Source organism: Paroedura picta, chromosome 2 (assembly GCF_049243985.1).
Source record: "Paroedura picta isolate Pp20150507F chromosome 2, Ppicta_v3.0, whole genome shotgun sequence".
In the NCBI taxonomy this organism is placed as follows: domain Eukaryota; kingdom Metazoa; phylum Chordata; class Lepidosauria; order Squamata; family Gekkonidae; genus Paroedura; species Paroedura picta.
The window spans coordinates 86,268,108-86,295,607 of record NC_135370.1 but is presented as its reverse complement, the minus strand read 5'-3'; the positions used below and the strand labels follow the sequence as shown (position 1 = coordinate 86,295,607).

The 27,500-nt window shown below is 39.7% G+C and overlaps 1 protein-coding gene across 1 annotated transcript in view; it reads right to left on the bottom strand.

Moving 5' to 3' along the window:
* LOC143828921 (mucin-2-like) overlaps positions 1 to 27,264 on the bottom strand; it is a 77,900-nt gene extending 50,636 nt beyond the window's left edge. The window contains exons 1-22 of the mRNA XM_077319080.1: positions 27,185 to 27,264; positions 26,088 to 26,352; positions 24,443 to 24,557; positions 22,781 to 22,871; positions 21,688 to 21,797; positions 20,842 to 21,058; positions 19,597 to 19,722; positions 19,323 to 19,440; positions 17,715 to 17,853; positions 16,534 to 16,650; positions 12,856 to 12,925; positions 11,112 to 11,249; positions 10,633 to 10,797; positions 10,238 to 10,332; positions 9,301 to 9,427; positions 7,929 to 8,184; positions 7,170 to 7,219; positions 5,233 to 5,321; positions 2,832 to 2,983; positions 1,541 to 1,679; positions 979 to 1,089; positions 619 to 798 (exon numbers count right to left, since the gene is read on the bottom strand). Of these exons, the coding sequence (XP_077175195.1) occupies positions 619 to 798; positions 979 to 1,089; positions 1,541 to 1,679; positions 2,832 to 2,983; positions 5,233 to 5,321; positions 7,170 to 7,219; positions 7,929 to 8,184; positions 9,301 to 9,427; positions 10,238 to 10,332; positions 10,633 to 10,797; positions 11,112 to 11,249; positions 12,856 to 12,925; positions 16,534 to 16,650; positions 17,715 to 17,853; positions 19,323 to 19,440; positions 19,597 to 19,722; positions 20,842 to 21,058; positions 21,688 to 21,797; positions 22,781 to 22,871; positions 24,443 to 24,557; positions 26,088 to 26,352; positions 27,185 to 27,254 (2,940 nt within the window). The 5' untranslated portion in view covers positions 27,255 to 27,264. The remainder of the gene's footprint in view (positions 1 to 618; positions 799 to 978; positions 1,090 to 1,540; positions 1,680 to 2,831; positions 2,984 to 5,232; positions 5,322 to 7,169; positions 7,220 to 7,928; positions 8,185 to 9,300; positions 9,428 to 10,237; positions 10,333 to 10,632; positions 10,798 to 11,111; positions 11,250 to 12,855; positions 12,926 to 16,533; positions 16,651 to 17,714; positions 17,854 to 19,322; positions 19,441 to 19,596; positions 19,723 to 20,841; positions 21,059 to 21,687; positions 21,798 to 22,780; positions 22,872 to 24,442; positions 24,558 to 26,087; positions 26,353 to 27,184) is intronic.
* Positions 27,265 to 27,500: the final 236 nt, after the last annotated feature.

Here is a 27,500-nt window from a genome sequence, read left to right as displayed (position 1 = left end):
CTAGAGAAGTATGTCTGGCCTCAACCAGGACCAAGACCTTTTCAGTCCTGGCCCCCACCTGGTGGAATGAGCTCCCAGAAGAGCTGCAGGCCCTACAGGAATTTTTCTAGTTCCAAAGGGCCTGCAAAACAGAGCTCTTCCACCAGGTGTTTGATCAGGGCCAGTAAACACCTGAATGACACCATCTAAATGGGCTCTCCCTAAGAAAAAAACCATCCCTGAGTGGGATGAGGGGGGGGGGGACGACAAAAAAACAAGATATTCGTTTGCTGCAGGTTTAATATAATTTTAATTGTTTTAGGTTATTTAATTACTCTCATGTTTTGAAATGATGTAAACTGCCCCAAGCCATTAATACCGGGGGAGGTGGTACAGAAATTTAATTATAAATACATAAAAATTTTAAAAAATTAAAATGAGTGTGCAAAAATTTTGTAGAGTGAATCACTACATCACAAAAATAGAATAGAATAAAGCACATAGTGGTATCCGTATAACAAGGCTCATGTGTTGCAGGAACCATATTAAAGCAAACAATAAGTATGTCTTTTTAACTGCATTTGTTTATTAGTAGCAAACATCCCATAGCATTAGGCAAGACATTCCAGAATCACTCACTTTATAGTTTGGTGTCAGCTTGATGAAAATAGTAGTCTTCTTGTCCCAAATGAGCACAACACCATTGCTAGCCTCAATAACAAGGTACAGGCCAATATTTCGAGTCCAATATTTCACATGGTGACCAAGGTCCCGTGTAATTACTACCTTCTGTTTGTCTTCCAGTTTTAGCTCAGTTCTCTAAATTATAAATACACAAAAGGCTTTATGAAAAGCATTATATATATTGTTTTCACTAATAAGGTGACTAGAACTGAAAACTAGTCTGTTTGGCCTGATTTCATGCAATATGGTATGGTTCTCTACACAGGAACTGTACAATTTATTTCCAGGCCTGTTCACTTAAATGCTCATACATACTCCGAGAAATACTTTAATGGCTTTGGAGCAGGTAACTCCAGTGGATCCACATGGGACATTCTCTGTGATGATACTAAATGATCCATGGTGATTCCCGAGGCCACAGTAATCCTGGTGGGAATGGAGAAAATAAACAAATCTAAGCCAAAAACCAAACATAATATTCATCTCCAAAGGAAAACTTCACATCTTTCTCTGATTCAGAGAGTGTTCAGCCCATGAGGATTTGGTGATATCACTGAATTACCAATGATGATCTTGACATGGTTAGAAGCTACAGTGTTAAAAATTGCCACACTCAGGTGCATGGATTCAGTGCATCTACCTCATTCTACATAGACCCAGCATATGTCACTCTGGGTGAGCAATTCATCATTCAGCAAGTAGTAAGAAGAATTCTAACATGCATCAGATACAGATGTAATCTAGCCATATGCCATACGAGGTACCATGATTTCATAGGGTTTGATTCTGGGGATGAAATAGGAGCCAACCAAATAGGAGGCAACCATCTTAAATATTAAGTCAGAATGCAATGGGAATATAATTGTAACAATATTACCTGGGAAGCTACATATTCACATTTGCCATCAAAGTCATAGTATTTTCCATCAAAGGTGATATAATGGCCACTTCCATAAATAATACATGTCCCATGACATACAAATTTGGTACAAGCCCAGGCTCCATTTTGACAAGTACTAGAGAGTACAAAAAAATAAAGAAATGGTTAAGACCTTGTCGTTTCCCTGCTCTTTAATTTTATATAGTAGAGCAAACTATGCGACCAGATTAGCTCTAACTTTATCACACATATTCTGTTTGCCAATCAGTACTCATAAGAGTAAGCATATTCTGTTGATTATATATGAGTCATTGTGTCAACCTGTCACTAGGTCGGGGTACCCACAATTCCAAAGCTATCTGATGATACTGTGTTTTGCTTTATGGATATTGTTAATTGGCTAGTGTTTGTCCTCAGTCCCCAGGAGGCACACCTGGCCTCAGCCAGGGCCAGGGCCTTTTTGGTTCTGGCCCCAACCCGGTAGAATGAACTCCTGAAAGAGCTAAGGGCCCTAATGGAGCTATCACAGTTCCGCAAGATCTCCAAGATGGAGCTCTTCCACAAGGCATTTGGTTAAGACTGGACTAGGAAGAGTGGATCCCTCCTGATATAGGCTCCATAGGCCAGGTGCTGCCAGTAGATCCTCCCCCTGGGTGTGGGTGTGGTTGTGGGTGCTATTATAGGGTAGGGAAGAGGGGAGGGTTTTTTTAGAAAGATTTTCTGCCTTCATTATTCAAATGGGTAACCGTGTTGGTCTGAAGTAGCACAATAAAATCAGAGTCCAGTAGCAGCTTTAAGACCAACAAAGATTTATTCAAGGCATGAACTTTCGAGTACAAGCAGTCTGAGGAAGAGTGCCTGCACTCAAAATCTCATGCCATGAATTAATCTTTGTTGGTCTTAAAGCTGCTACTGGACTTTGATTTTATTGTGCCTTCATTATTGTCTATGATATTGGATGTATTTTGTGTGGGTTTTAGTTTTGCTGTAAACCGCTACGAGCCAGCTGGGTCCAGGAGTGGCAGTTAACAAGTATAAGTATAAGTATAAGTAATAGAGCTGGTTCATCTAGTAGAGATCTTTCCATGACATGTTTGTAGTATATGACTAATGATATATCACAATGGTAGTCACAGGGTTCCTATGCCTACAGCAGCTTCACGATGGGTAAGGGTTGTATTACTTATGTATTCTGTACAATGCCTAGCACTGTCTTTGACTTTGTGAATATTAACTCTTTTTATTGCTGCTACTATTAATATGAGTTAATAATAACTGAAGGTCATACCATTCGTTGCAATCCACATCTATTTTTTCTCCAGGGGCAAAAAACTCTTTGTTATGAATACATGGGCAGTCCTCTTCTTTAACACATCCCCCTCTGCCATCATCAATCAATCCATCAGGGCATATGCAGCCTGAGACACACTCTGTCTGGAACTATGAGAAGAAATAATAGCATTGCATTTGTATTTCATGAAAAACCAGTGCATTGTGGTCAAACAGAACCCATAAACAGTATTACATTTAACAAGTTCTTTTAGATAGCCAAATCTGACTCAAGTTAAGTTCATTACCAATTGTTACCATTATTTATTTACTTATTTTTAAATTTATATCCTGCCTCTCCCAACAATGTCAACTCGAGGTGGCTCACAATAAAACAATACCCCATAATACGGTACAACAGTTAAAAGTATATTCCCAACCCTCAATTAAAACTAACATCAACATCTAAGCATCATCAAGATGATGGTAAAATTCAACACCCCCACCCCCAATAACTTCACTGCTCCAGCCATAAGCCGCTACCGTAGCTCTGAATGGTTACAATTCAGGGTGATCTTCCATTGCTTAACATAGGGAGGGACCCCCAGATTGTAACTCTGGGCACCCCTCCTCGGCCTCAACCAAATGCCTGGTGGAAGAACTCCATCTTGCAGGCTCTGCAGAACCTTGACAGCTCCTTAAGGGCCCTCAGCTCTTCCAGTAGCTCATTCCACCAGGTTGGGGCCAGGCCAAAAAGGCTCTGGCTCTGGTCAAGGCCAGATGGATGTCCCGGGAGCCCAGGACAACCAGTAGATTCGTACCCACAGAGCGGAGCACTCTGCAGAGGGCATAGGCAGACAAGCAGATAGGTGGGACCCAAGCCGCATATAGCCTGAAATATCAAAACCAAAATCTTGAACTTGATCTGGAAACAAACTGGTAACTAGTGCAGTTGTCTCAGCACAGGCTTAATGTGGGTTCTCCAAGGTGTCCTAGTGAGGACCCTCACAGCCACATTCTGTACCAGCTGTAGTTTCCAGGTCAAGGACAAGGGTAAGCCCACATAGAGCCAGTTACAGAAGTCTAGCCTGGAAGTGACAGTTGCATGGATCACTGTGGCCAAGTGATCCAAGGACAGATAAGGTGCTATTAGCCACACCTGTCACACATGGAAAAATGCTGTCTGGGCTACCTTTGTGATCTGAGCCTCCATAGAAAGGGAGGCATCGAAGATCACACCCAAATTCCTGGTTGCCAGTGTAGGTGTTAATTGCACCCCATTCAGGCATGGTAAGCATGCTGCCTGATCCTGCCCCTTCCTACCCAGCCACAGGACCTCCGTCTTGGAGGGGTTGAGTTTCAGATGACTCTGCCTTAGCCACCCAACCCCTGCTTCCAAACAGCTGGCCCAGTAAGGTGAAAAATTGATGTAATCTGAATATTTAGCATCTTCCTTAGTCTGAAATGTTATGCCCTACGATCACTGAACGCTGTACACATGTTCAAAACATAATTACATGATTCTGATTACCTAGATTTTGATACCAGCTTCAACATCTTTTCATATTCTAACAGAAAATGTTTCTTAGAATTAACTATGGCTTAGGCTAGTGCCTCTAGCGTTTTCATGGCAGACTCAATATGGGGTGGTTTGCCAGTGCCTTCCCCAGTCATTACCGTTTACCCCCCAGCAAGCTGGGTACTCATTTTACCGACCTCGGAAGGATGGAAGGCTGAGTCAACCTTGAGCCGGCTGCTGGGATCGAACTCCCAGTCTCATGGGCAGAGCTTCAGACTGCATTTCTGCTGCCTTAACACTCTGCGCCACAAGAGGCTCTTAAACCTGTTCTTAAACCTGGTTAAAAAGGACTAGGAAATGATGTGTGTGTGTATGTGGGGGGGGGGGTGTTTGTACTGAAGGATGAATAGTGCAACCCCAATTCCTTAATCTTGGTTAAGGGATAGGCTGTGTTCTTCATTGGCATAAAGTTGATGAACAGATACAGCTTAGTTGTATCTCATGCATTTTTATTTGCCCTTTTACATTATTTTGGTGGGTTTGAGTATTATCTTCAGGAGGAAGTATAATGCCACATTCAAAATTAATGTTTGTTAAATTAATATGATATCATGTGATGAAAGGAAGTATTATTTATAGGGACCCAAGAAAGGACAGTAATTTAAAGGAACACGATTAGTAAAAACAACAGGCAATGATTAAGAAAAGGTGACATAAACCTGCAAATATTTGTTCCTCCAAGGCTGAGTTAAAAAGCAAACCTATTAGAAATATTCTCATTTGAATTTGCAGAAGTTAGTAAGCATCCTTGGAATCAAAGTGTGAGTTTCATGCTAATTACGTCAGTGGTTGAACTGAACAAGGATGATAAGAAAGCTAGACTGTTGTCAGGAATACATACGTGAGCGGTACCAAGAGTTTGGCAGCTAAGCTGTACTGGTGTTTGGGAAGAGTTGTTGCAGTCAAAATATGTCTTATTGGGAAAGCAATCTGCAAAATAAATAATAGACAGTTGAGACCAGGAAACCTCATGAGACCCAACAGGTTGGTTCCAGGTAGGTGCAAGCAGAAGGAGCTGGCAGAGGCACATTGTTCCCACTTTCTCCTAGCAACCCAAAGAACACCCAGGAAACCTCTGTTGTAGTCAGAGGATCCTCACATGCAACATGCATCTTAATTGGTACAGAAAAGAGAGGCATAAAGTGTGATTACCTCTCTTGCCTCTTCCACTAGCTCTCCACCAGAAGAGAGAAGATGCACTTACTGACCCCCCCCCCCCTTCTCACTGTAGCCTCTTCATGCCATGGTGCATTTATTTTGAAAGGACCCCCTGGATTTTCTTGTCCTGTTTTATGAGGAACCCTTTTCCTTTCTCAGTGGTCACTTAGACTCACAGTATGTTACAAGATTCAAATGGGTAGCTGTGTTGGTCTGAAGTAGTACAATAAAATCACAGTCCAGTAGCACCTTTAAATTCAACAAAGATTAATTCATGGCGTGAGCTTTCGAGTGCAAGCACTCTTCCTCAGACTATAATAGTCTGACAAAGAGTGCTTGCACTTGTAAGTTCATGCCTTGAATAAATCTTTGTTGTATTTAAAGATGCTACTCAAACTTAACAACCCTATCTACTCAATCAAAGAACAGCAACATTCACACACCATTAAAGACAAAGTGTTAGTCATTATTGTGGCTATGGTAGAAGGGAAAGTAGCTGATTTATCTGAAAATTTAATGTGTTTCTGAAGGAAATAAATCCCAGATTTACAGAGAGAACATCAATACGTTATAACTTTAACAGCCCCCCCCCAAAAAAAAACACACCCTAATAATACATTAATAAGAAATGGTAAACTGTAACAAAAGACAAATCTCTAAATCTCTTAAAAGACTTTTCTAAGAAAAATAACACAATCACATTGCAGAGCTAAGTTTGAGTACATTTGCACCTCTAAAACCAACTAAGTTTTATTCAAGATGTAAGCTTTCCCATGCCCAGAACATTATGTCAGACAATGAAATGGGAATTACAAGACCATATATATAAGTAGAGACTGGGTCATGGATTACTACACATTTATCAGGTCATCATTTGTTTGGGACAGAAATATGATATCAAGAATCACAAGACTGAGAAACCTGTAGGAGAACACTTCAACCTTCCAGGACATTCAATAAGGGACCTCAAAGTACCTGTTGTCTCATGACAGAACTCTGCATGCATGGATGGTCACTTGTAGGGATGCCTCCATGCTTGAGTGGCGATGAATGGAGCATAGTGGCAGGTTCTCTTTTAATTACTTTCTGGTTCCTCAGTTGGGAATGCATCTCTCCATTAATCTTTAACCTTGACATTTTTATTTCCTTTATTATGCCCCCCCCAGAGTTGAACCCTGATACTTGTTATTTTTGTGAGGCTCTTGTATCTGGTAAACATCTTCATTATGCTGTGTAATAATCCATGAATCACTCTCTACTTATACATGTGGTTTCATAACTCCCATTTCATTGTCTGATGAAATATGCTGTGTACATGAAACCTTACATCTTGAATAAAACTGAGTTGGCCTTAAAGATGTCATTGGACTTAAACTTTGTTCTGTTACTTCAGACCACCGTGTTTACCCACTTGAAACAATCACATGGCAGTGTGCAAAAATACTAAGTATTTTTATTTTTTTATTTATTTATATTTATTTGTTTGTTTGTTTGATCTATTAATTCTCTGCATCCAGGCTTGGGACAGTGTACAACATGTATTTCTACAACAGTGTTTAAATCAGCATATAAAAACTGTAATAAATATAATATCAAATACTTTCAAAGCTTTATACCTACCATGATTACTGATCACTGGTGTACAATGAAATTTTCCATGACGGCAAACACTAGAAAGGAATACAGGAAAATTCATAAGATGGAATCCAGACATTTGAGTTTTGCAAGTGAACTCCAATTTATATAATATTATTTATAAAATTAACGTAATTAATTTTAAAAAATGAAACATATTTTATAGAAAGAAAAAATTAAATCTTAAGGAGTGGGAATTTTATATATTGTATTGTGGAGTTTTTAAATATTGTAGCCCACCAGATGCCAGCTAGTCTGGGAGTGTCAGGTAATAAATACAAAAATAGATATAATTTTCTTTTAAACCTTGTGAAAGTCTCTTCTTTGAAAGGATTTTCAAGATTTTTCCAACTTTTTGTGATGATATATAATTAATAGTTAGGAATGATGGGGTGGAAGAGTGTTTGGATCATCTACTAAAGACAGTGGACAAAAGAGCAATATGTGTACCTATAATCCTGCTTTTTCAAATAACCCCAACAATTCATTTCAAATCAGTGACATGTCTTGCTGCTCTGGGCACTCTCACTGTTTAGAGATATTCATTTTTGGTGCTCAAGTTGTCCGTAAGAAGAACAAATACTATACATAATTGTGTCTTGCATGGTCAGGCTCTAGCTGTGCAAGCACAAGTCTGAAATTCTCCATGCTCTTAAATTGCTGCACTGTGACTTCTGCAGGATGAAGATGCCAATCCCCTGTATTTCCAACACAGGAATGCAACAAATCAGGATATTAACCTACCAGTGCTCCTCTTGTTTAATGATAGAATTGCCAGGTTCTGTGAATGAACCTTTATAGTAACATGGGCACTTATCAGCTGGCACACAGACACCCTTGTCATTCAGATAGCTATTGTCAGGACAGCCACAACCATCTACAGGAATGAAGCCCTGTAAGCAATGTTTATCGCCTTCAGAAAGTGAACGGCAGGTCTGCTGGCAGACTGTCAGATTGTAGCGGAAGACCTGGGTAGCTGGACAGGAAGACACTTCTTTGTCTGAAAGAAGAGGGGGAAAGAATAAATTAAAAACTTGAAGAACCCCACAAAAAAGCATAAGAAGAGCCTCGCTTGATCAGACTACGGGTCCAACTAGTCCAGCAACCTGTTTTACATAATGGTTAACCAACTAGTTGCCTTGGGGGACAAACAAACAAAGCATAATGGGATTCCCCTGATTCTGTGTCCCAACACTGGTATTCAAAGGTTCCCTTTAGTCATCATGGCTATTCGCTGTTGATGGGCACAATGAATCTTTTAAAACTACCCAAGTTGCTGGCCATCATTTCATCCACTGACAGTAAATTCCATAACTGAGTAAAGTATTTTGTCTATTCTGAATGTATTCTCTCTTAACTTTCCCCCACATTCTAGTACAATGGGAGAGGGAGAAAAAATTTAATCTCATTTCTCCAGGATATGCATACTTTTGTAAAACTCTGTCAAGTTCCCTTTCAGTCTTCTCTTTTCTAAACTGAAGTCCCAGACTGTCTACCTTTCCTCATAGAGAAGATCCTTAAGCCCCTTAGTCATCATCACTTTTGGAAATTTCCTAGCTCTGAAATATCTTTTTGATTATATGGTGACAAGAATAAAAAACAGGACTCCAACCATCCATTCAGTGCATGCTGTCTGAATTCTATTCATAATCCCTTTTCCTATGAACTGGAGAATGACAAGAAATTCTGAGACAGCACTCCAAATACTGTAGGGAAATATATTCTTATTGATTGCTTATACATCACCCATATTCATATGTAATGACAGGAAAACATGCCCATAAGCTGCCAACATTCCTTAGCACTGCCGCCCTCCTTAAATTGTACATTAGAAATGCCATTGCACAAGACTTTATTGTTCAGTTCGGAATTCACTACATGCCATCCTCCCACACACTTCATGTAGCCCCATGTAAATATCAGCAAAATTCTGCAATGGTTCCCCTTCAATTTAAATTCATCCAAAATTTTTGTATGCCCAAAATCTATGCTGATAAACAAAATATCTTTGTTGTAATTTATCTCATTCTGAATCGCCAAACGTTCATGACAATACACCGTCATATACGGGGTTCTGTTCATTTAATTTAACATGTTGATGGATTTGGACACTTACTGCAGACAATATTTCTCCATCCCCACAACATGATCCCTTTGAAGGCACAGGCTCTTGCATAAGATGACAGGGCGGCACACAGGCATTCTTCATTGGCATTACAGCTGCAGGTATCATACTTGCACCTCTGGGGGGGGGGGACATTGTCAGCAAACTGTTAATTAGGCTTGCAAGACAACAGAGAACTGCAATTCATCCCTGGCAGTCAGTGGTCTAATCCGCATCCATGATAGGTGTAGCAACCCTGAATGTAAAACTCCCAACAACAAAAAGAGGTTATTCATAAAAGTTTTGAAATTACTGTACATAACTATAACCTGAATGCAAAATTACCACCCCACTTTCTTTTTTTAAAAAAACCCCAATCTTCACACAACTCCTTCCACATGTCAGTGCAGACCTGACATTTCTTGAACAGCATCTCCACCCTCTGGTGACTTTTAAAAGAAGTTTGTGATGACACAGGAGTTTTCTTTTCAGAGAAAGAAGTCCAAAATCTTATGGAGTATTCCCAAGCCCCAGATTCTCTGTGGAGTTTTTGAATTTACACTATTTAATTCTCTTCTACAGCTATGTTTTGTTTGTTTTAATTCATGCATTTTCAACTAAAGTGTCAAAAATCTGCCTCTGTCAGTCATTGTTAGAACTATGGATTGGATCCTGAGTAGTTTCCAACAAGGGGCAGGGGTGTTTCTGTGATTTTCAATAATCCCCCTTTCTCACTGCCCAACCCGATATTGCGCCGTATGCTAACTCCCAAGAGTTCAGAGCCAGTCATGACTGACATTTCAGGGGGCACAGCGGGCTACAGTGGGAAAGATTAATGGGATCTCTCTTTGGATATAATCTTATAAAACAATTGAGGAGAACACTACAAAACTTGCTTTACCACTCTCTGTTTAGTATTTCCCAGAGGACAGCTTTTTAAAACCCATACCTTATAATAATCTGCTGGGTCAATGGCTGAGTGGCATCTGGCAAAAGGGCTTTCTGAACTCTTCAATAAAGAGCACCAATGTTCAGCATAATTTTCTGTAACATAAGTGGATAAAGTAGACAATATTATCAACCATTGCTTTATAGTCATATTGTTATATTCTTGTATTCATACCAAAAGGAGCTGGAGTGCTATTCAAATCCCCATAATGTTCAGAAGATGAAAAAATATAAAGAGATACATAAAAAGCAAATTAGGGGAAGGTTGCTCATTTTGGGCAATAAAGACGATGACTGCTTTAGACAAGTATTTGTCCTAAACTTCAAATATAAAAGACATCTTGTAGAAATGCTGTTGAATCCTGTAATGTCCTTATGAAAATTATCCTTCCTTACCATTTTCAAGGTTAAGAGTGCAAGGGTGTTCCAATGTATCCACCTTGTCAGTACAGCTAGTTTGTGCTTTCCATGTGTTAGCAAAGGCAGCCCCTGTTGCTTCAACCATTCCACCTGATGTCTTGAAATCATCACCTTCTATTCCATTGAAATTCCCACAAAGACCTAGCAGCACAAGAAAAAGAATACTTTTTAAAATGCCATGCAGTAGTTTAATCTATATGATATTAGGGCATGTACCACAGTAACAAAGTCCTTTTTGCTCAGGAAAGTCTGAAGATGGCTTCATCAGTTGAAGCTGGTGAAACACACCCCTGGCTGCAGTTGTCACCAGATTAGCCAACAATAGGCCGTGGTCCCCAGGCTACAGACCTGCTCCTTTAGAAGAAGCACAGCCTCATCCAGAACAGGAGACATCTCAATTCTTACTAGTTCTGATACAAAATACTCTTTCATGCTAGGTAAAAGTTAACACTTGCCTTGGACTATTCCTTTGACTGATTGATCCGCAATGGTAAACAACTGCATGATTGGAACTATCTGGATCTGCAGCTTCAAGCCCAAATTTGTCTCTACAATAATATGGTAGGAAGATGGCTGGAAAACTGAAAAGCTAGCTGGAAAAGAGTAAAAACAAAAACAAAACAACCCAAGTCATATTTTGCTGATTATAATTGATTAATCTCTTCCCTGAACCACAGGGAAATCACAATGAACTTGGCTTATGTTATGAATCAAATACCCTTCACTGATGCACAGATTATTTGCATTGGATGTTGTGCCAACCTAAAGATCTAGAAAAGCCAGCTTTGGGGCTGTAATAATTTTCTACTTAGCACAGGAACTGATTGATCCATGAAGGAGAAAGTGAAGCTGCTCATCTCCTACAGGGCTGACAGTTTATTTATTTAAATCATTTCTATGTCGCTTTTTCACCCAATTCATGGTTCCCAGGTAGCAAACATTAAATATGAAAACATTTCAAACTATAAAACATTTCTGACAGTAAAAAGTATGTAAAATACATGCATGCATCCATGCATCCATCCATATTATAAACCCGTTAAAAACACAAACAGGGATGAGGGCTAATATGAGTTAATGAAAACAAACCAATCAAAAAAGGTTTCATCCACTGGTGAAAAACAACAATAGAGGGAGACAGTGAAATCTCCCTGTGAAGAAGTTCCAGTGTTTGGCACCAAAACCAAGCAGACCCTTCCTTGGGTTGCTGCCCACCTAATCTCAGATGGGGGGAGCTCCCAAAGCAGGGCCTCCAAAGATTACCAGAGTGGTCTGGTAGGTTCATATGACAACAGGCTGTCCTTGAAGTATGATGGCCCCAAACCATATAGGGCTTTAAAAGCCAATACCAGTACACTGAATTGGGCACAGAAACTAATTGGGAACCAATGCAGATGGAACAAGACTGGAGTAATATGGTCCCTATGACCCACTCTAGTCAACATTCTGGCTGCAGCTGGCTCCCCAGTCAGACCTGGTGAAAGGTGCCCCTCGCCACCACTGCCATATGTTTATTCAACAGGAGGTCTGGGTTTGGCAGTACACTTGTTATGAACAACTCCTTTAGAGGGAGTGTGACCCCATCTAGAACTGGAGACATTCTAGTTCCTGAGTCAGATCTTCCTCCCACCAATAGCATCTACATTTTAACAGACTGCATTTCTATGCTGCCTTATAAAATAAAACACAGTTGTTAATTAAAACCAAACAGAGCATTAAAACAAAGTATCAAGCAGTTTTAAATAGACTAAATATGGCATTAAAAGTCAACTCTTTAAAAGTACGGTGAAAAGAAACATTTCAGGAATTATGACAATTGCAGGCAAGGATTTCCCATCACCCACTTCCACCCAGGATACAAGATTCTGAAGTTAAGCTTGGCTTAGTTTCTGAGTAATTAAATTTCCAATCATCCCCTGGCATTCGCAAGGAGGGAACTGGAGTGAAAGAAAAATGCAGGAGAAAGGGAATAATCCTTAAACGCAGCATAACATAGGCACCAAAATATGCTCCTATTAGTCTGGATCAAGTTTTGTCATACATACAAGTGATTACATTTCTCTCTTTTGTATTGTACTTCTTTCAACTCATTGCCATCCCCAAATTCCTGTCTCAGCCTGCCAATGATCCAGCACCCAAAAATGGTCAGCCAAAGGATTAGCAGTGCAGATGAGACTTAAAAAAGCATTCCCTTCTCACCTGATACATGGGGCAAGTGGACTTCATTCTCATTCAGTAATACAGTACCATCTGGTTTGAACACCACAATCTGTGTGGAGAAACCGTCTTTGTTAGCAGAGTATCAAGATAATCAAAAATAAGGCAATCGCTCAAATGAACATAATGATAGCGAATGCAGCATATAAAGGGAATCTGCTTTTTAGGAATGGTAGTTACAGCTGTTGAAAATATTCTCAAACTTAAGAAACAGTTCAGCAGTGATGGATTTGTGACAAGCTATCACCAACACAAAGGGAGACTGCAACCAAGAAATCAGAAGGCAACTGCAACTCAGAAAGACAGTAATAAAGGAGCTAGAAAACATTCTTAAGTGTAAGGATGCGTTGCTGGCAACCAAGATCAAGTTAATTCATACCATAGTATTCCCCATTAGTATGAAAGCAGGATAAAGAGGAAAGCTGACAAAAAGAAAGTCGATTAATTGAGAATGTGATGTTGGAAGAGAGTTTTATGGGTACTGTGGACCACTGAAATGACACATAAGCAGGTTCTAGATCAAATTAAAGTTGAACTCTCCCTAGAAGCTAAAATGACTAAACCAGCACTATTGTACTTGGGTCACTTGACAAGGCAAAGTTGTTAGGCAAAGTTGGAGACAGCAGGAAAAGAGGACGTCCCCACACAAGATGGACTGATTCAATCAAGAAAGGCATGGCACTCAGTTTGCAAGATGTTTTGGAAGTCATGGGGTTGCCATAAGTCAGACATGATTTGACAGCAGTTAACCCATATGGAGAAGTAAACTACAATTCGAGGCCTCAGATTATGAGGAGCATTTAAAGATAATTAATAAACACAAAAGGATACTGAATTACCATTTTGGGTCATACTATGGGGCCTCTTAACATGACCTAGTTTAGACCTCAACTTGTCTTAATTGACGGGACCTTGCAGCTCAGTCAACTCAATGGACCTTAGTAATGGTTTGCACATATGTAAACACACATGCACAACATCTCTGGGTAAATCCCTGGTGGAGAATCTCTGTGAATCCTGGTTTTGTTTGTGAATGCCATTTAAATAGCTCCCTGCTTGGAAACCGTTGATCAGGGTTGAAACTGCTTTAAAACTGTAGTGTACACTTGCCTTGTAACCTGGCAGGTATCTTGAGTAAACACTGTCCAGAACATATACAGAATTATTTGATGGGGGAACCCTCATTAAAATTTTAGAATGTAACATTCTGTGATAACAATACATTTTAAAATGATTAGTACAGTGAGATAGCAGTGTCAAAATTGTTTTTATATGTAACTGTCAAGAAATATGAAAGCTGGGGGGTGTGGCTAAAGATGTCGCCCTGAGGGGATTACAGTGCAATCACTGGAGCCTGACAGGGGCCAATTGTGGAAGCAATTGGCAGAAAAGAGGAGGGGTACGCAAACCCCACCTCACTTTTTCTACCCAGGAAGTCCTAGTGAACTCTTGGGGCCATCTCCAATCCTTTAGGGAGTTTATCTCCCTGGATTACAGGCTGTCAGCGTTTCAGGTCAAGAGGACAACCGCCATATTCTATCTTGGACTATTTTTCTTTCTTTCTCCCTCAAAAGAAACTGCTTTAACCCTCCTCTACGATTTATTTACTGCAAGTTAACGCTGCAAGTGACTGATTAGAGGACAGCATCTGGCAGCCTCAACGAAAGCCATTAATCAACGCTTTAATAAATCACAGCAAGTATTCTCCGAGCTGCTTTTTGCCTGTCTCTTTCCCTCCCCCTCGCTCTCCCCGAGTATCCACCTCGATTTGGGGCAGGCTAATTTTCTTAAGTAGAAGAAGAGGACTTAGATAAACTAACAATAGCTTTTATTGCAATTGTTTTGCAATTAAGAGATAAGAGAACTCTGCTCCAGGACGAGACTATTGGCTTCACTGACTTCAAAACGTCATCCACTAGTGCCAGGAAATCTTGATGTGCGACCAGCTCTTAAAGGACACTTTGTTTGGCTATACTAAATTCAACTTGCTGACCTCTACTGGCTATTTGCAAAATTGTCTGAGATTGGTTGCTGACTTATAAGCCTAAAACATGTCTATGTTAAAAAGAATAGAGAAACAAACCCAAGATTTGAAAGCATTTACAGAAGGTTTGCTTAAGAATATTTTCAAGTAGATCCAAGACGGCAAGGAAGAAGTTTCTAACAGGAATGATGGATCAATAACAGTGGTTGATGACAGCACTAAACAAGGTGGGAAATCATCAGCAGAAGAGAAATCTGAAATTTTGGAGATGGAAAAGGGGATGTTGGAGCCTCGCAGCCCAGATAAGGACACCCTTCTTAAAAAGGCATACAGCCATTTCAAAGCAACAGTACATAAGAATCAACCAAAAGATACATGGATCTGTTTTGAAAGTAATCAATTTAAAGGAGCTTCTCAGGAAAAAAAATCGTACTGATATTGGAGTCCAGGAGGTGCAACTGCCTCAAGATTCATCGGTGAATATTCTGCAGAAAAGAGTACAACTGCACTTTCTATGCCAAAGTCTAACTGGACAGAATATAAGTCTACGGGAACAACAAGATGGAGCAAGCCTCGATATGAGACCCCCTTAAGATGACTGGGGAAGGGAAAGGAGAAGCAATGTTTGAAATCTTTTCTTTATTCTTCTTCTGTACACTTTTAAGGCAATATAATTGTAAGTGCTGGAAATGTCATGTTAAAGTGGAGGTTTTTCCCCTTTTTTTCTTCTTTATTAGTGTATTGGTATAGGGCCAAAGTTCATACTGTTCTACAAGAAATGTTCAATGTTAAGCATTTAATTCAAATCTGAAAATATGGTGTTGAATATCTGTCAGGATGGCTCTTAGACCGTGTCAAATATAAAATGTTCTATAGGTGGTATATGACACCAAAAGTGACTGCTAAAATTGCTAAAAACTATGTTAACAAATGTTAGAAATGTGGTAATATAGTAGGCTTCTTTTCCTAAATGTGGTGGAAATGTGAAAAAGCTTATACGTTTTGGGCAAAAGTTCATACCATTGTGTAGTTAATGTGGGGTCTTAGATTTCCTATGTAAGCTGGATCTGTATTATTAAGTATATCTCCGCACTGCCCCCCAGCTCAAACTCAAAGCTTAACTAAAAGGAGACACTTAATGGAGGGGGTTTAAGTGTAACAAATGAAGACTACATTTTACTGTTCTTTGCATTAACAACTTATACTGTCGCATTTCTATATTTCTATCTTTATGAAAGATATATATATATATATATATATATATATATATATATATATATATATATATATATATATATATAGAAAGAAATATGAAAGCTGGAACAGGACTAGACGAACAGAGAAAAGAAGGGAAACATGAAGATATGTAGGCAGCCAAAAACAATGAAAAGAAATAGTATGGGAAGACCAATATATGAAAAGTGAAGGACCTCTGTTAGTGTTACAGGTTCTTTGTCACGCAACTGGGCTCAGTGTGCAACTCAGCCAGATGGAAGGTTTTGGGGGAGTGAAAAGGGGAAAGCAGACAAAGATTGGTCAGCTGATGGAAGGAGAGAAGGAAGAGGCTAGGGGGATATTCAGGGAAGAGAAGTAAAAAAATAATAGGGGAGGGAAAACGAGATGCCCCACAAGTTCTTGTGGGTCCTCTGCTTGAAATGGTCTATAGTCAGACTTACGTTTTGCTTGTTGTCTACTAAGAGAACTACCATCTTTAAGCATGTCTGTTTGCCTGTTGAACCACAGGGGCCCAGCTCTCCCAGGAGGACGTTTGTTTCATTTTTACTGCTTTGCAACTAGAGAAGGACAAACATAATTAAAGTAGTTACTCACTGCTGCTTCACCTGCTTCATTTTAATAGCAAGACTGAAATGAAATACCTCCACAATATAATTCTATAAATCTTTGCTAATGATATTCCATGAGGGAGTAGACAAAGAGATGAAATACCTTCCACTACATGGTTTACAAACACACCAAAGCAAAACTCCTTGAAGGAGAAGGCAAGAGCATACTGCTCTAAGCCAGTTTGAGCCTTATTTTATTTATTTATATTTGTACTTCTTAACTTCTGCTCCCAGGTCTAGCTGACTCATGGCTGTTTACATAAAAATCTAAAAACCCCATATAAAAACAATACACAACAATCCAAGATGTTGGCAAAAATCCCAATCTGCAAGACATCCCCACTCCCACCCTCCAACCCTCATTCACATAGCCGACAGCCTTCCAGGGGGGCAATTTCAAGCAACAGAATGTTGACAGCCCCGTCAGAGTCCTCAGCTCTTCTGGGAGCTCATTCCATCAGGTTGGGGCCGGGACCAAAAAGGCCCTGGCCCTACTTGAGGCCTGGTGTGCCTCCCAAGGGCTGAGGACAAAAAGCAGATTCCTATCTGCAGAGCAAAGAGCCCTGTGAGAGGCATAAGGAGACAAGTGGTCCCTGTGATAACTGCTGTGGGGCTGTGGGGAGCACAGGGAAGCACAAGGGGAGAAAGATAATGTGTGGCCAAACCCTCAGGCACAACAGTCCAAGCTCATAAGAGGCCAGCAGTGGTGGAGTATGGCTAACCAGCAAATAAGTCAACTGATCAGACATAAATTAGAATAAAAAAATTCAAAGGTATGTGGCCTTGGCTTTCATTCATCGTTCTGACCCAGCACTATTGTACTTTTCCAGAGATTTAAACAAAGAAAGGCCATAGCTATATGGATTGTCAAAGAGCAATGGATGCTAAGGCCACTAGAAGTATCCATTTTGTGCATTCCGCTATCTAGAACTAGGTAGTCTCCTTGTTCACTTATCTCAAATGTATACTGCCACATTCCTTTTAACCAGAGTAGAAATGTCTAATGCACTTACCTTGGTCAGCACATAGTAGCAGTCTCCATGAAAGGTGTATTTCTTCCCATCGAAGGTGGTGATGTGAGCACCTCCTTCCAGAGCACATGTCCCTGGACAGGGTAAATCCTGGCATATCCACCTACCTGACTGGCAGGTGCTATGAAGAAAGGAAAAAATAGCAATCAAAGTATACTACCACAATGAGTCAATGAAAGGAGGGCTGAGGGCTTTCAAACAGAGAAATTGTCTTGAACATATTTGCATCTAGAGGTACACTGGGAACAAGCTTTCACATCTAGTAACATAAACTCATAAGGTTGTCCTTTCCCTCAAGAAATTCTCTCACAAGATGCAAAAATCAGAAATAAAGTTTCAGACAGTAGGTCTGTTGGTCTATAGAAGAGCAGCCAGCTTTAAATCCAACAAGATTCTGGGGATATAAGCTTTAGGGAATTGAAGCACCTTTGTCCGGTACCTTCAGTATCTGATGAAGGGAGCATTGACTCTTGAGAGTTTATACCCCCCAAATCTTGTTGCTCCCTAAAATGCTACTGGTCTTGAATCATGGCAGAAAGAGTTCTCTTTCACACAATGAGTCTTCCACATAGGGACAGGACATTGTGGCTTCCCCATTGGTGATGAGGCTGCAGATAAAGCACAGCAGCAACAGGGCTTCCACATGGAAGGTTCCTCCAGTTTCCCTGCCCTCATTCCCCAGATTTCCCACACACCTCCCATGGGGCACCATGTCTTAAAAAAAATTTTTTTTAAATATGTGCAATAGAATATTGCTATATCAATATATCATTGAACCAATAGGTGGAGCAGTTTCTCTGAGCTGCTTCCCTTCTGAAGATATGTTTTTCCTTTTAACTTTCTGTGAGGAAAGAGAGCCCATTCCCCACACATTGGATAACACACTTTCAAAGTGTAATTACTTTCAAAGTGCTTTTGCACTTTGTGTGGAACAGGAAAATCTAATGCATTGAAAGTGCATTATCTAACATGTGCAGAATAGGCCCTGGATGCAAACAGGGAGGAAACACATGAGCTTTGGGCAGATCAATGGTGCAGAAACAACTTTAGGAGAACCACTATATTTTGTCTTTATTTTCAGTAGCGCGAAGACTACCTCCCACCCTCCTTGACAGCACTGTGGCATCAGGTCAAAGAAGAATCTGCTGTTAATTGATCTTTTTTTCCTGATTTGTTTTTCTCCCCTCATTTATTTTCCTCCCGGTCATTTTTTTCATTCATTCTGAACAGTTTTCAAGATCCTCTGCCTATTGTAATGGATTTTCCCTATTTTGGAATAGAAGCATTTTTTTTATAGTTAAGGTTCCTGCAGGCTTGTATCATGTTAAAAGTTTATGTTGGGCTGGTGGGGGATCCTGTACAATTTTTGTCCTCCTTTATAGCATATGTCATGCCAGGCTAGTTATTCAATATTACTGAAGTCTCAGTGAATTTTGGATGTGAAGAAACTGAATCTTTACACAAAGACTTAATCAACAAGGTATTCATCTTTTAAGTTTCCCAGTTCGACTGTAAAATGACAACTTTACACTAGATGGCTAGCCCCAAAATTACTCTTAAAAACACTGCACAGGGAGTTGAATTCCTTACCAGCTTTCGCACTCATTGGTGATGTTTTGCCCAGGTGAAAATAAATTCCCATGAAGTTTGCAGGAACATTGGTTTGTTGCCACACAGCCTTTACCAGTAATATCATCATATACTGTGCCTGCAAAAAAACAACAAAGCATACATCTTAATTCACGATAAGTAAGGCTGAGATGTAAGCTAGTTAATGTGCGATGGCCACCCAGCTGACAAGGGATCTAATCCTAGGCTTTACAAGTACATCTTTACATCCATGGTACAACACTGAAACATGTACCTTCAGGGCAAAAGCACCCATCCATGTAGTGCTCTTCACATAGGCTACTGATCTCCAGATGGGAACAGGAGTCCATACAGGGTGAGCCACTTTCCATATAGATCATATTTCCAGGACAAGATTTAGCTTACAGAATGAACAAGAAGTGAGAACAAGTTAGAAGCAAATTCTGCATTCCGAGGACATATATACTCCCCAGTGGAAAAATAAGATAATTGCACTAACGAGACATATAGCCTAACATTAATAAAACACTGTTAAACAGAGAATAGACTACTCATTGCTTGTGCGCAGTTGATTTTTTGAAAAGTGAATAAACCATTTTTAATGAAAAAAAAGCATTTTCAGAAAAGTTTTAACTAATGTCAAAAAGTATCAGATTTGAGGAATGTCTGGTAAAAGACTGGGACTTTCACTGGGGGAAAATATACTGTAAATATTTGTGAACATTTATAATCAGGCTGCAACCTAAGGAAAGACAACTGAAATTATAATTCTCTTTAATTATTTTATTTATTCATTCATTTATTTTATCTCTTATATTTTTAGCCCACCACTCTCTGGTGACTCGTGATGTGGTACAATATAAATCCCGCATAAAACATGATAAAAACCCCATCCCATAATAGAACAGAGCACAGCTAAAAAGGAAGATAAAACAAGATTGGTGGTATAGTCACTCCCCCCCATCCCTGCAGTTGTCCACCTGCCAGTGTGGGATATGCTGGATGTTACTGCGTAGCCTGAGGAGGGTCCCCTGTTGTTCCTGACTCTGATCTCAACCAAAGACCTGGTGGAAGAGCTCCATTATGCAGGCTCTGCAGAACTGTGATAACTCCGTCAGGGCCTTCCGCTCTCCTGGGAGCTCATTCAACCAGGTCAGGGCCAGGACCAAAAATGCCAGACGTGCTTCTATATGGCCAGGGACCTCCAGTAGATTAGCACCTGCAGAGCAAAGTGCCCTGTATAAGGAGACAAGCAGTCCCTCAGATAGGCAGGGCCCAAGCATGAGAATTAAGCACATAAGTTTCCTAGGCCTTATTTTCTCATTTTCAGTTCCCTTTTTGCTTCTTCAAGCAGAAATCAATATTTCAATGACATTCTTCCATCACCCAGTCATCAAAAAACTCCTATTAGTTGTTATATAAGGACACAGGAGCAGATCCCAGGACTACTTCTCCCGGTGTTTGACAAATGCACCTTGTATGAAACAGTTAGCTCCACAGAAACCAGGACAATACTTACGACAAAACTGTGATGACCTCCAGTTCTGAGGCTTGCCACCTGAATGTGAACACTGGCGTGAGAATTCTGAGATGGTGCTGCAGAGGCAGAAGGAGTCCTCAGCTTGTTGGCAAGCACACTTGTCCTGCATGCATGCTTGAATATACTGTTCCAGATTCAGGCGGGACTGACAGTCCGTAAAAGCCGGACTAGTCAGCAACGCCTCACACTCTTCCCGCTAGGCAGAACAGGAAACACAGGTTAACAGATCTCCTCAACATCTTGTGTAATCGTTTTCCAAGTGGCTACTGAAGCAACAGTCACAAACACTGATGGTTAAAAAGGTGTATGCAAGTAGTAGATTCAAGGGTCTGAAAGAATTAAGATACTGACTTCAGTATCAGCTGATGGTACCAAGTAGTACCTCTTGGAAGGATGTATGGTTTTAGGACCCTATAATGAAACATTCTGGACATGTTTTCATAGCATTTGGACTGCAAGTTTGTTATGATATTACAGTACCCAAACTGTTTCTACTGTATATGAAGTCTAACAGCCTGTCCTTTAGTCCTCGTCATGCAAATAAGAGCACTACATCATGGAGGTCTTTGAAGTACTGGGTGTATTTTCTTAGTGCACATGTAAAATATGCTTATTTCCCTCCCCTTCCTCCCAAAGCCACACAAAACAGGGGAGAAATTCAAGAAGCTGTGCAAGTTCCTAGTTCTTGATCTTCTTTTCAGAGCATTAATTGGGAACACTGTAAAGCTCACATTGCACTCGTACTTATTGTCCTCCACCAGAGATTGATACCCTATACTTTAAGTGTATACAGATGAGGGTTCCATGCTGTTTTTAATGACTCACATGCTGGTTGCAAGGATCAACAGTCTGTGTCTCATCAGGGTCTTCACATTCTTCATTAGGCTTATTAATCTTCTGTAGGTTTCCAAATGTGATTGCATCGTATTTCAAGCCTGTGAAAAAGAGTGAATGGTGCGGCAAAGGTTTATTTACACAAATAAGCACATGAGCAAGAATGTTCCTCTGCTCTTGCTTTTAAATGTCTGAATCCTGTTAAATGGACAGAAAAAAAGAATCTGCTTAACACAGGCCATAAAAGGTAGTTCATCCAGAGGACTACTGAAAAATATTCATGCCATTTTATTCCAGTTAACTTGAAGGCACAACCCCCTGGTTTTACACTCACTAACTAGAACTGAAACCATCAGACAGAATTACATGGTACATTCACTTCCTGAGCATTACTCAGTCCTATTCAAGCTTTAAACTAATCCCATTTGGTTTATATATTTAAAATGATAATGAGGTTTGGTCAGAAGCAACGTATTTTCACTACATTAATAATTCTGCTGTTTATATGTTATTGTATTGATTTATTTAAATACTATTTATATCACTCTTTTCTCACAGCTCAAGGCAATTTACAATTAAAACATTACAATTTAATAGCATAACACCTCAGTCACTCCCTTTCCTCAAAAGATGCCAACTGTTGGTACTTCATTAAAAGCCATAGTAAATAAAATGGCCTTGAAGATTTCTAATGATAGTACTTCCCTCACCCCCTTGGGGAGCCAGCTCCACAAAGTGGGAGTTAATAAAGGATTAGCTGTGGTTGATGCCTGGCAGGCCACCTTCTGTGGATGGCAGTAGATGGCAGCTTGAGAACCATAGGGACATATGAGAGGAGACTGTCATATCTGACCCTTAAGCCTATCTAACCATGGAAATAGAAGACTAGTTTCTATAGACACTCTTCAAAAAGAAGAATATTTTATTAATATAGAATTCACTTGTGGATAAATCTCCTAGGGCTATATATTTTATTTAAAGTGTGCATCCATTCCAGTAGCCCAGCACTGAATGCTAATGCTTCACTGCCATTTCTGTATTTTGTATTCCACAAATCTGATCTCTCTACTGCTGTTCTACTCACCATTGGAGAGAAACTCGTTATAGATTGGCTGGCCATTGTAATCGCCACAAAGACCACACGTTTTATTGTTAAACCGGGCATCAAGCTCAAGCTACATTGAGAAAGCAAAACCAGAAAGAACATCTCAGTTGTGATGGCAAAGGCATGAAGTGGTTTATACTGCATATAAAGATCAGTCCATTCAATCCACTACATGCTGCTCAGACTAGCATTCATACTCCAATATGTAACTGCATATTTTGTTTTCCTGGTATTCTCCCTAGGCCTACACAGTTGTGAACTAAATTCTCAGGCACAGTTAGGGCCAATTTGGATGAACACCACGGCACACAGGAAACAGTCTTTCCACGCACGTTTTTCCTGCAACAGTCCCAAGAACCAATCTTTGCCCTCCTGAGGACTCTATGTGTACTGATGATATACATCTAGGAATCTCCCACTGAGCAAAGAGCTAGTGTTTAGTGGGGGCATCTTAGGGATATATTATCAGTACACACAGACTGGCTGTTTCTGGTTGGGAAAATAGTAAATGTGGAATTCTTAAGCATCCTTTCCCTATACACCATAGTTCTAATCCAAATCAGACCTAGGTATACCAGGGAATTAAATCCCCAGAATGGAAATGCTAACACACAAATGATTCTGCAAACCAGGGAGAATAAAGGAGGGTGTAAGTAAAATGCAGTGTATAGTTAAACCTTAAGACCCCTTGACTGGAGACTCTAGGAACTGAATCTGGCACACTGGAAACTTATGCATGCATCACATACACTCAATCATTGAGCTGTGAGCTCTCTCTCTCTTTGAAGACAAAGTGGAAAAACAAATTGTCATAAAGAAGTGTCATAAAAGGGGTGGATTTGAAATACAGCAAATATGTAAGTTAATGAACTTTCTGAGCAGAGCAGATTTATTTGCTGAAGTGTTTGGAAATACACCTTTCCAGAACATAGTACAGAAAAAACTATATTGTAGTGGTATCAAACCTTAGTGCTAGAGTATTCCTAGCTATCCAGGCCAGAACCATAGAAAAGTTTTTAACTCTCTCTGGAATTGGCTGAAGCTCAACTTCTACTACTCAGCCCCTCAGTTATACAACAGCCACAGAGAATTTTCTGTTGCCCCAGAGGGATGGACCAGAACCAATGGGATGAAATTAATTCAAAAGAAATTTCAACTAAACATCTGGAAGAAGTTCCTCACAGTTAAAGTGGTTCTTCAGTGGAACAGGCTTCCTTGGGAGGTGGTGGGTTCTCCTTCCTTGGAAGTTTTTAAGCAGAGGCTAGCTAGCCACCTCACAGAAATACTGATTTAGGCAGATTGTAAACAAATTTCCTCCAGGCTAGACTGGCCAGGGATTTGGGGATTTTTTTGGTGGGGGAAGTATCATATGGGCATGGAATTGGAGTCACTGTAAGTGGGCAGGTAGTTGTGAATTTCCTGTATTCTGCTGAGGGTTGGACTAGATGACCCTGGAGGTCCCTTCCAACTCTGATACTATGAATACTTCCTCACTGTCTCTTGCTATGTAGAGGTGCACTCATAGTCCACCTTAATCAGTATGATGAGACACAGGGAAGCAATTGGTGTCTTAAGAATGTTGGGCTGAAGTTATAAAGCCTATATCAAAGCATTAAAATAGAAACCAAGTACCATCCTTACCATCAAGGCATCTTCTCCATTCCACAGTAGATCTATCCCTTCTCTGGTATGGATCTCAGTGTATATATTATTCTTTTTGATATGGATACCAGAACTATAGTAGGGTGTCCTTACACTGCAGAGAAGGAAGTTAACACAAAGTTATTGTTAGACTCTACTGTAGGTGAAGCTCATCTTTGGTTTGTAACTGTTTTATAGCCTGCATATCAACATCTGCTCTACAATATGCAAGATAAAACTATTCATGAAGAATGACATTGTTCGTAGCTGATTTTTAGTAATCTGTACATCTGTATAAAATAGATAGGTTGTTCTCAGTTTTTCAAATTTGAAAGTTTATCCAGGCAAGAAAAGGGTTAAAATTTACTTGTGAATGAAAGAGGCAGTTGTATTTTAAATCTACAGTGTCATTGCTTATTACAGTTATTTAAGTTCACTATATCTGGCCTTCATCCTTTCTCCTCCCTTCCTTGTGTACTTATTGAAGGCTTATACTGCACCATTATGTCTGACAAAGGACAAAACCGAAATCTTCTATGGCAACAGGAAAAACACAATCACATAAATGCTTTGCATAAAGAAAATTGGGACTCTAACCTCCCTGCAGATATATACTAGATATCTGAGTATCAGAACGGATATAGAAGCATTATACTTATATGGACTACAGCTTTTGTTGCCTTAAACCCACACTCCTTAAAATGACTGGGATTGTCAGAAAATCAAAGCTTGACAAAGTGAGACCCAGCATATTTTTATAAGTAAAATTCCTTTATACCAAGTTTTCTCTGTTCAAAATGAGCAATTTTTTCCAAAGCAGGATTTTACTAATCACACCAGAGTTTATGCTGCAGAGCAAATAGTCAACCTAAGAATAAGGGAAGAGGTCACATTACAGGAAAAGGAAAATATTAACATTCACACTGAGAAGTAGCATGTCTCCTTAAACCAATTACTTAACAGTTGGCATGGGTTTATAATGCCATAATCCATTGAAGAATGTCCTCTACCTTGCAAATTATATCTTCAAGACTATTTGTGTAGATATAATCTATCTCAGGTGGACAAGAAAATGGGAAAACAAATTCAGCTGATAAAGGTGAATCGGAACCAGACTCTCCACTGACTAAATGGGTCATTTGCCCCTGCTAGTATCACTGCAGTTGAATGCCTTCTCTCTCTTTGTTTTTTACCCTGCATGAACAGGGATAAACCAGTAGTTGTTCCTAAGCAAGTGATAAAATCCCTAACTGCATCTGAAAACAGCCAATATCTGAAGTGAAAGAAGGAGAAAGCAAGGGCAACAGGGTCTGGACCAGAAAATCTTAAATTAGGTGCCTCTTAGATCGGTTGAACAATCAGAAAAGGATCAATGGAAATCTGATGCGGTCCAGTGGCAAGGTTGGATGTAAAGAAGACCTATGCAAAAGCTCCATTCTGGCCGCAGGCTTGCATGTTAGCCTTGGGTAAACTACAATTTCTGCAACAGTCATTATAATGTTTTATTTATCTAAGCAAATTAAAACTACCCAACAAAACAATGAATGTGGTGATCTCTAATGCCAAAAGTGAAAATCCTGAGAGACAATAATTCATAGATCTTGCATGGCTTAGAGGATCAGTAATATATTTAAAAAATCCTTACATTTGCCCATCCACGACAACCATTTTGTTATTGAAGTAGATTGCAACATCTTTCAATGTGACAAGAATATTATGGATACCAGGGTGGTTTTGGTCATTAAGTTGACGCTGGATGTGGACAGAGAACTCCTTGTAAGATTCTTGGCAGTCAGAAGCAAAGTTGTAATCACAGAGGCCAGGAAACTGGTAGAAATCACCATCAAAAGTTTTGAAGTGGTTGTTCCCCCAGGTACTGCAGACATAGTGGCCATGATTAGGATCTCTTCCTGAAGTGATGAAGAATGAGGACAAAATAAACACTGAGTGAAATCATAGAGGAAGGAAACAAGGGATTAATGCTTATAAAATGGAGAACCTTTGAAAAAGAAAGTGACAACCACCTGTTTCAAATGTTCATCATTTTAGACTTGTATTATAGTATTGCAAGCAACGTGTATATTTACACTTCATAAAGATGTGTAGAATTTCTAGACTGGGATTGCAAGTGCAGCATGATCTTTGCTATAAATCAATAAAAGACAGGCATATTTGAGAGGATGGTTGATGCCCTGTGCAACAATATGTCAACTGAGTAATGTCTATGGCTCCTATTTATTAATCCATTAATATAGACTGTGTAATATTGTTGAAGCATTCCAAGGTAAACCACTCACAGAGAAAAATAAGCCAACATACCTCCACCAAATGCACTTCAGGTTCAAGAATACTGAAAAATGATAATGCCATTTATCTTTCTTTCCAAAAGAATGTCCTGATCCATTTAAAGATCCTCAGTACTGGATCATTAATAACTTCATGATCAAAATTACTGGTCTGAATGGGTCACCAAGCTAATCTAATACAGATCTTTCCTTTCCTCAGCCTGTCACAAATATGCTGAGGCAGGATCCACTAAATCTCTATACACTTTATTGTAATTATTCACAACAAAACTTTTATTCATTAATAGTAGCAAAACTTCATGCAGAATTCACCATATCCCCAAAATCCCTTTTGATTAGCTTAACAACTAAATGTTTTCACTCATAATGTACTGGAATGCACTACAAAAGCCAATGTTCCCCAGGTTTCCCCTAACACCTCTTCTAAAATTCTTACCTCTTTTAAGTTCACCAGCATAACAAAGGGCCACCCATAGTATCAATAGGCTGGGTAGCCTTAGTCCCATGGTAGCAAAGAAAGGAGGACAGAGGCTGTTCAAAACCTTTCCTTTATATATTGCCCATTGATGCAACTCATGCCATCACAGGGGAGGAGATGGAAGATGAGGAGGGATCAAATGGGTGTGATGTTTGCGAAAGGAAGCAAACAGATATTTTTTATTATAATACCTGTAACCCAGCATTTAGGTAATATTGATTCAGTTCTTATGCAGCTTTTTTATTGCCCTTCTGTATTTGATTTCTCAAAAGAG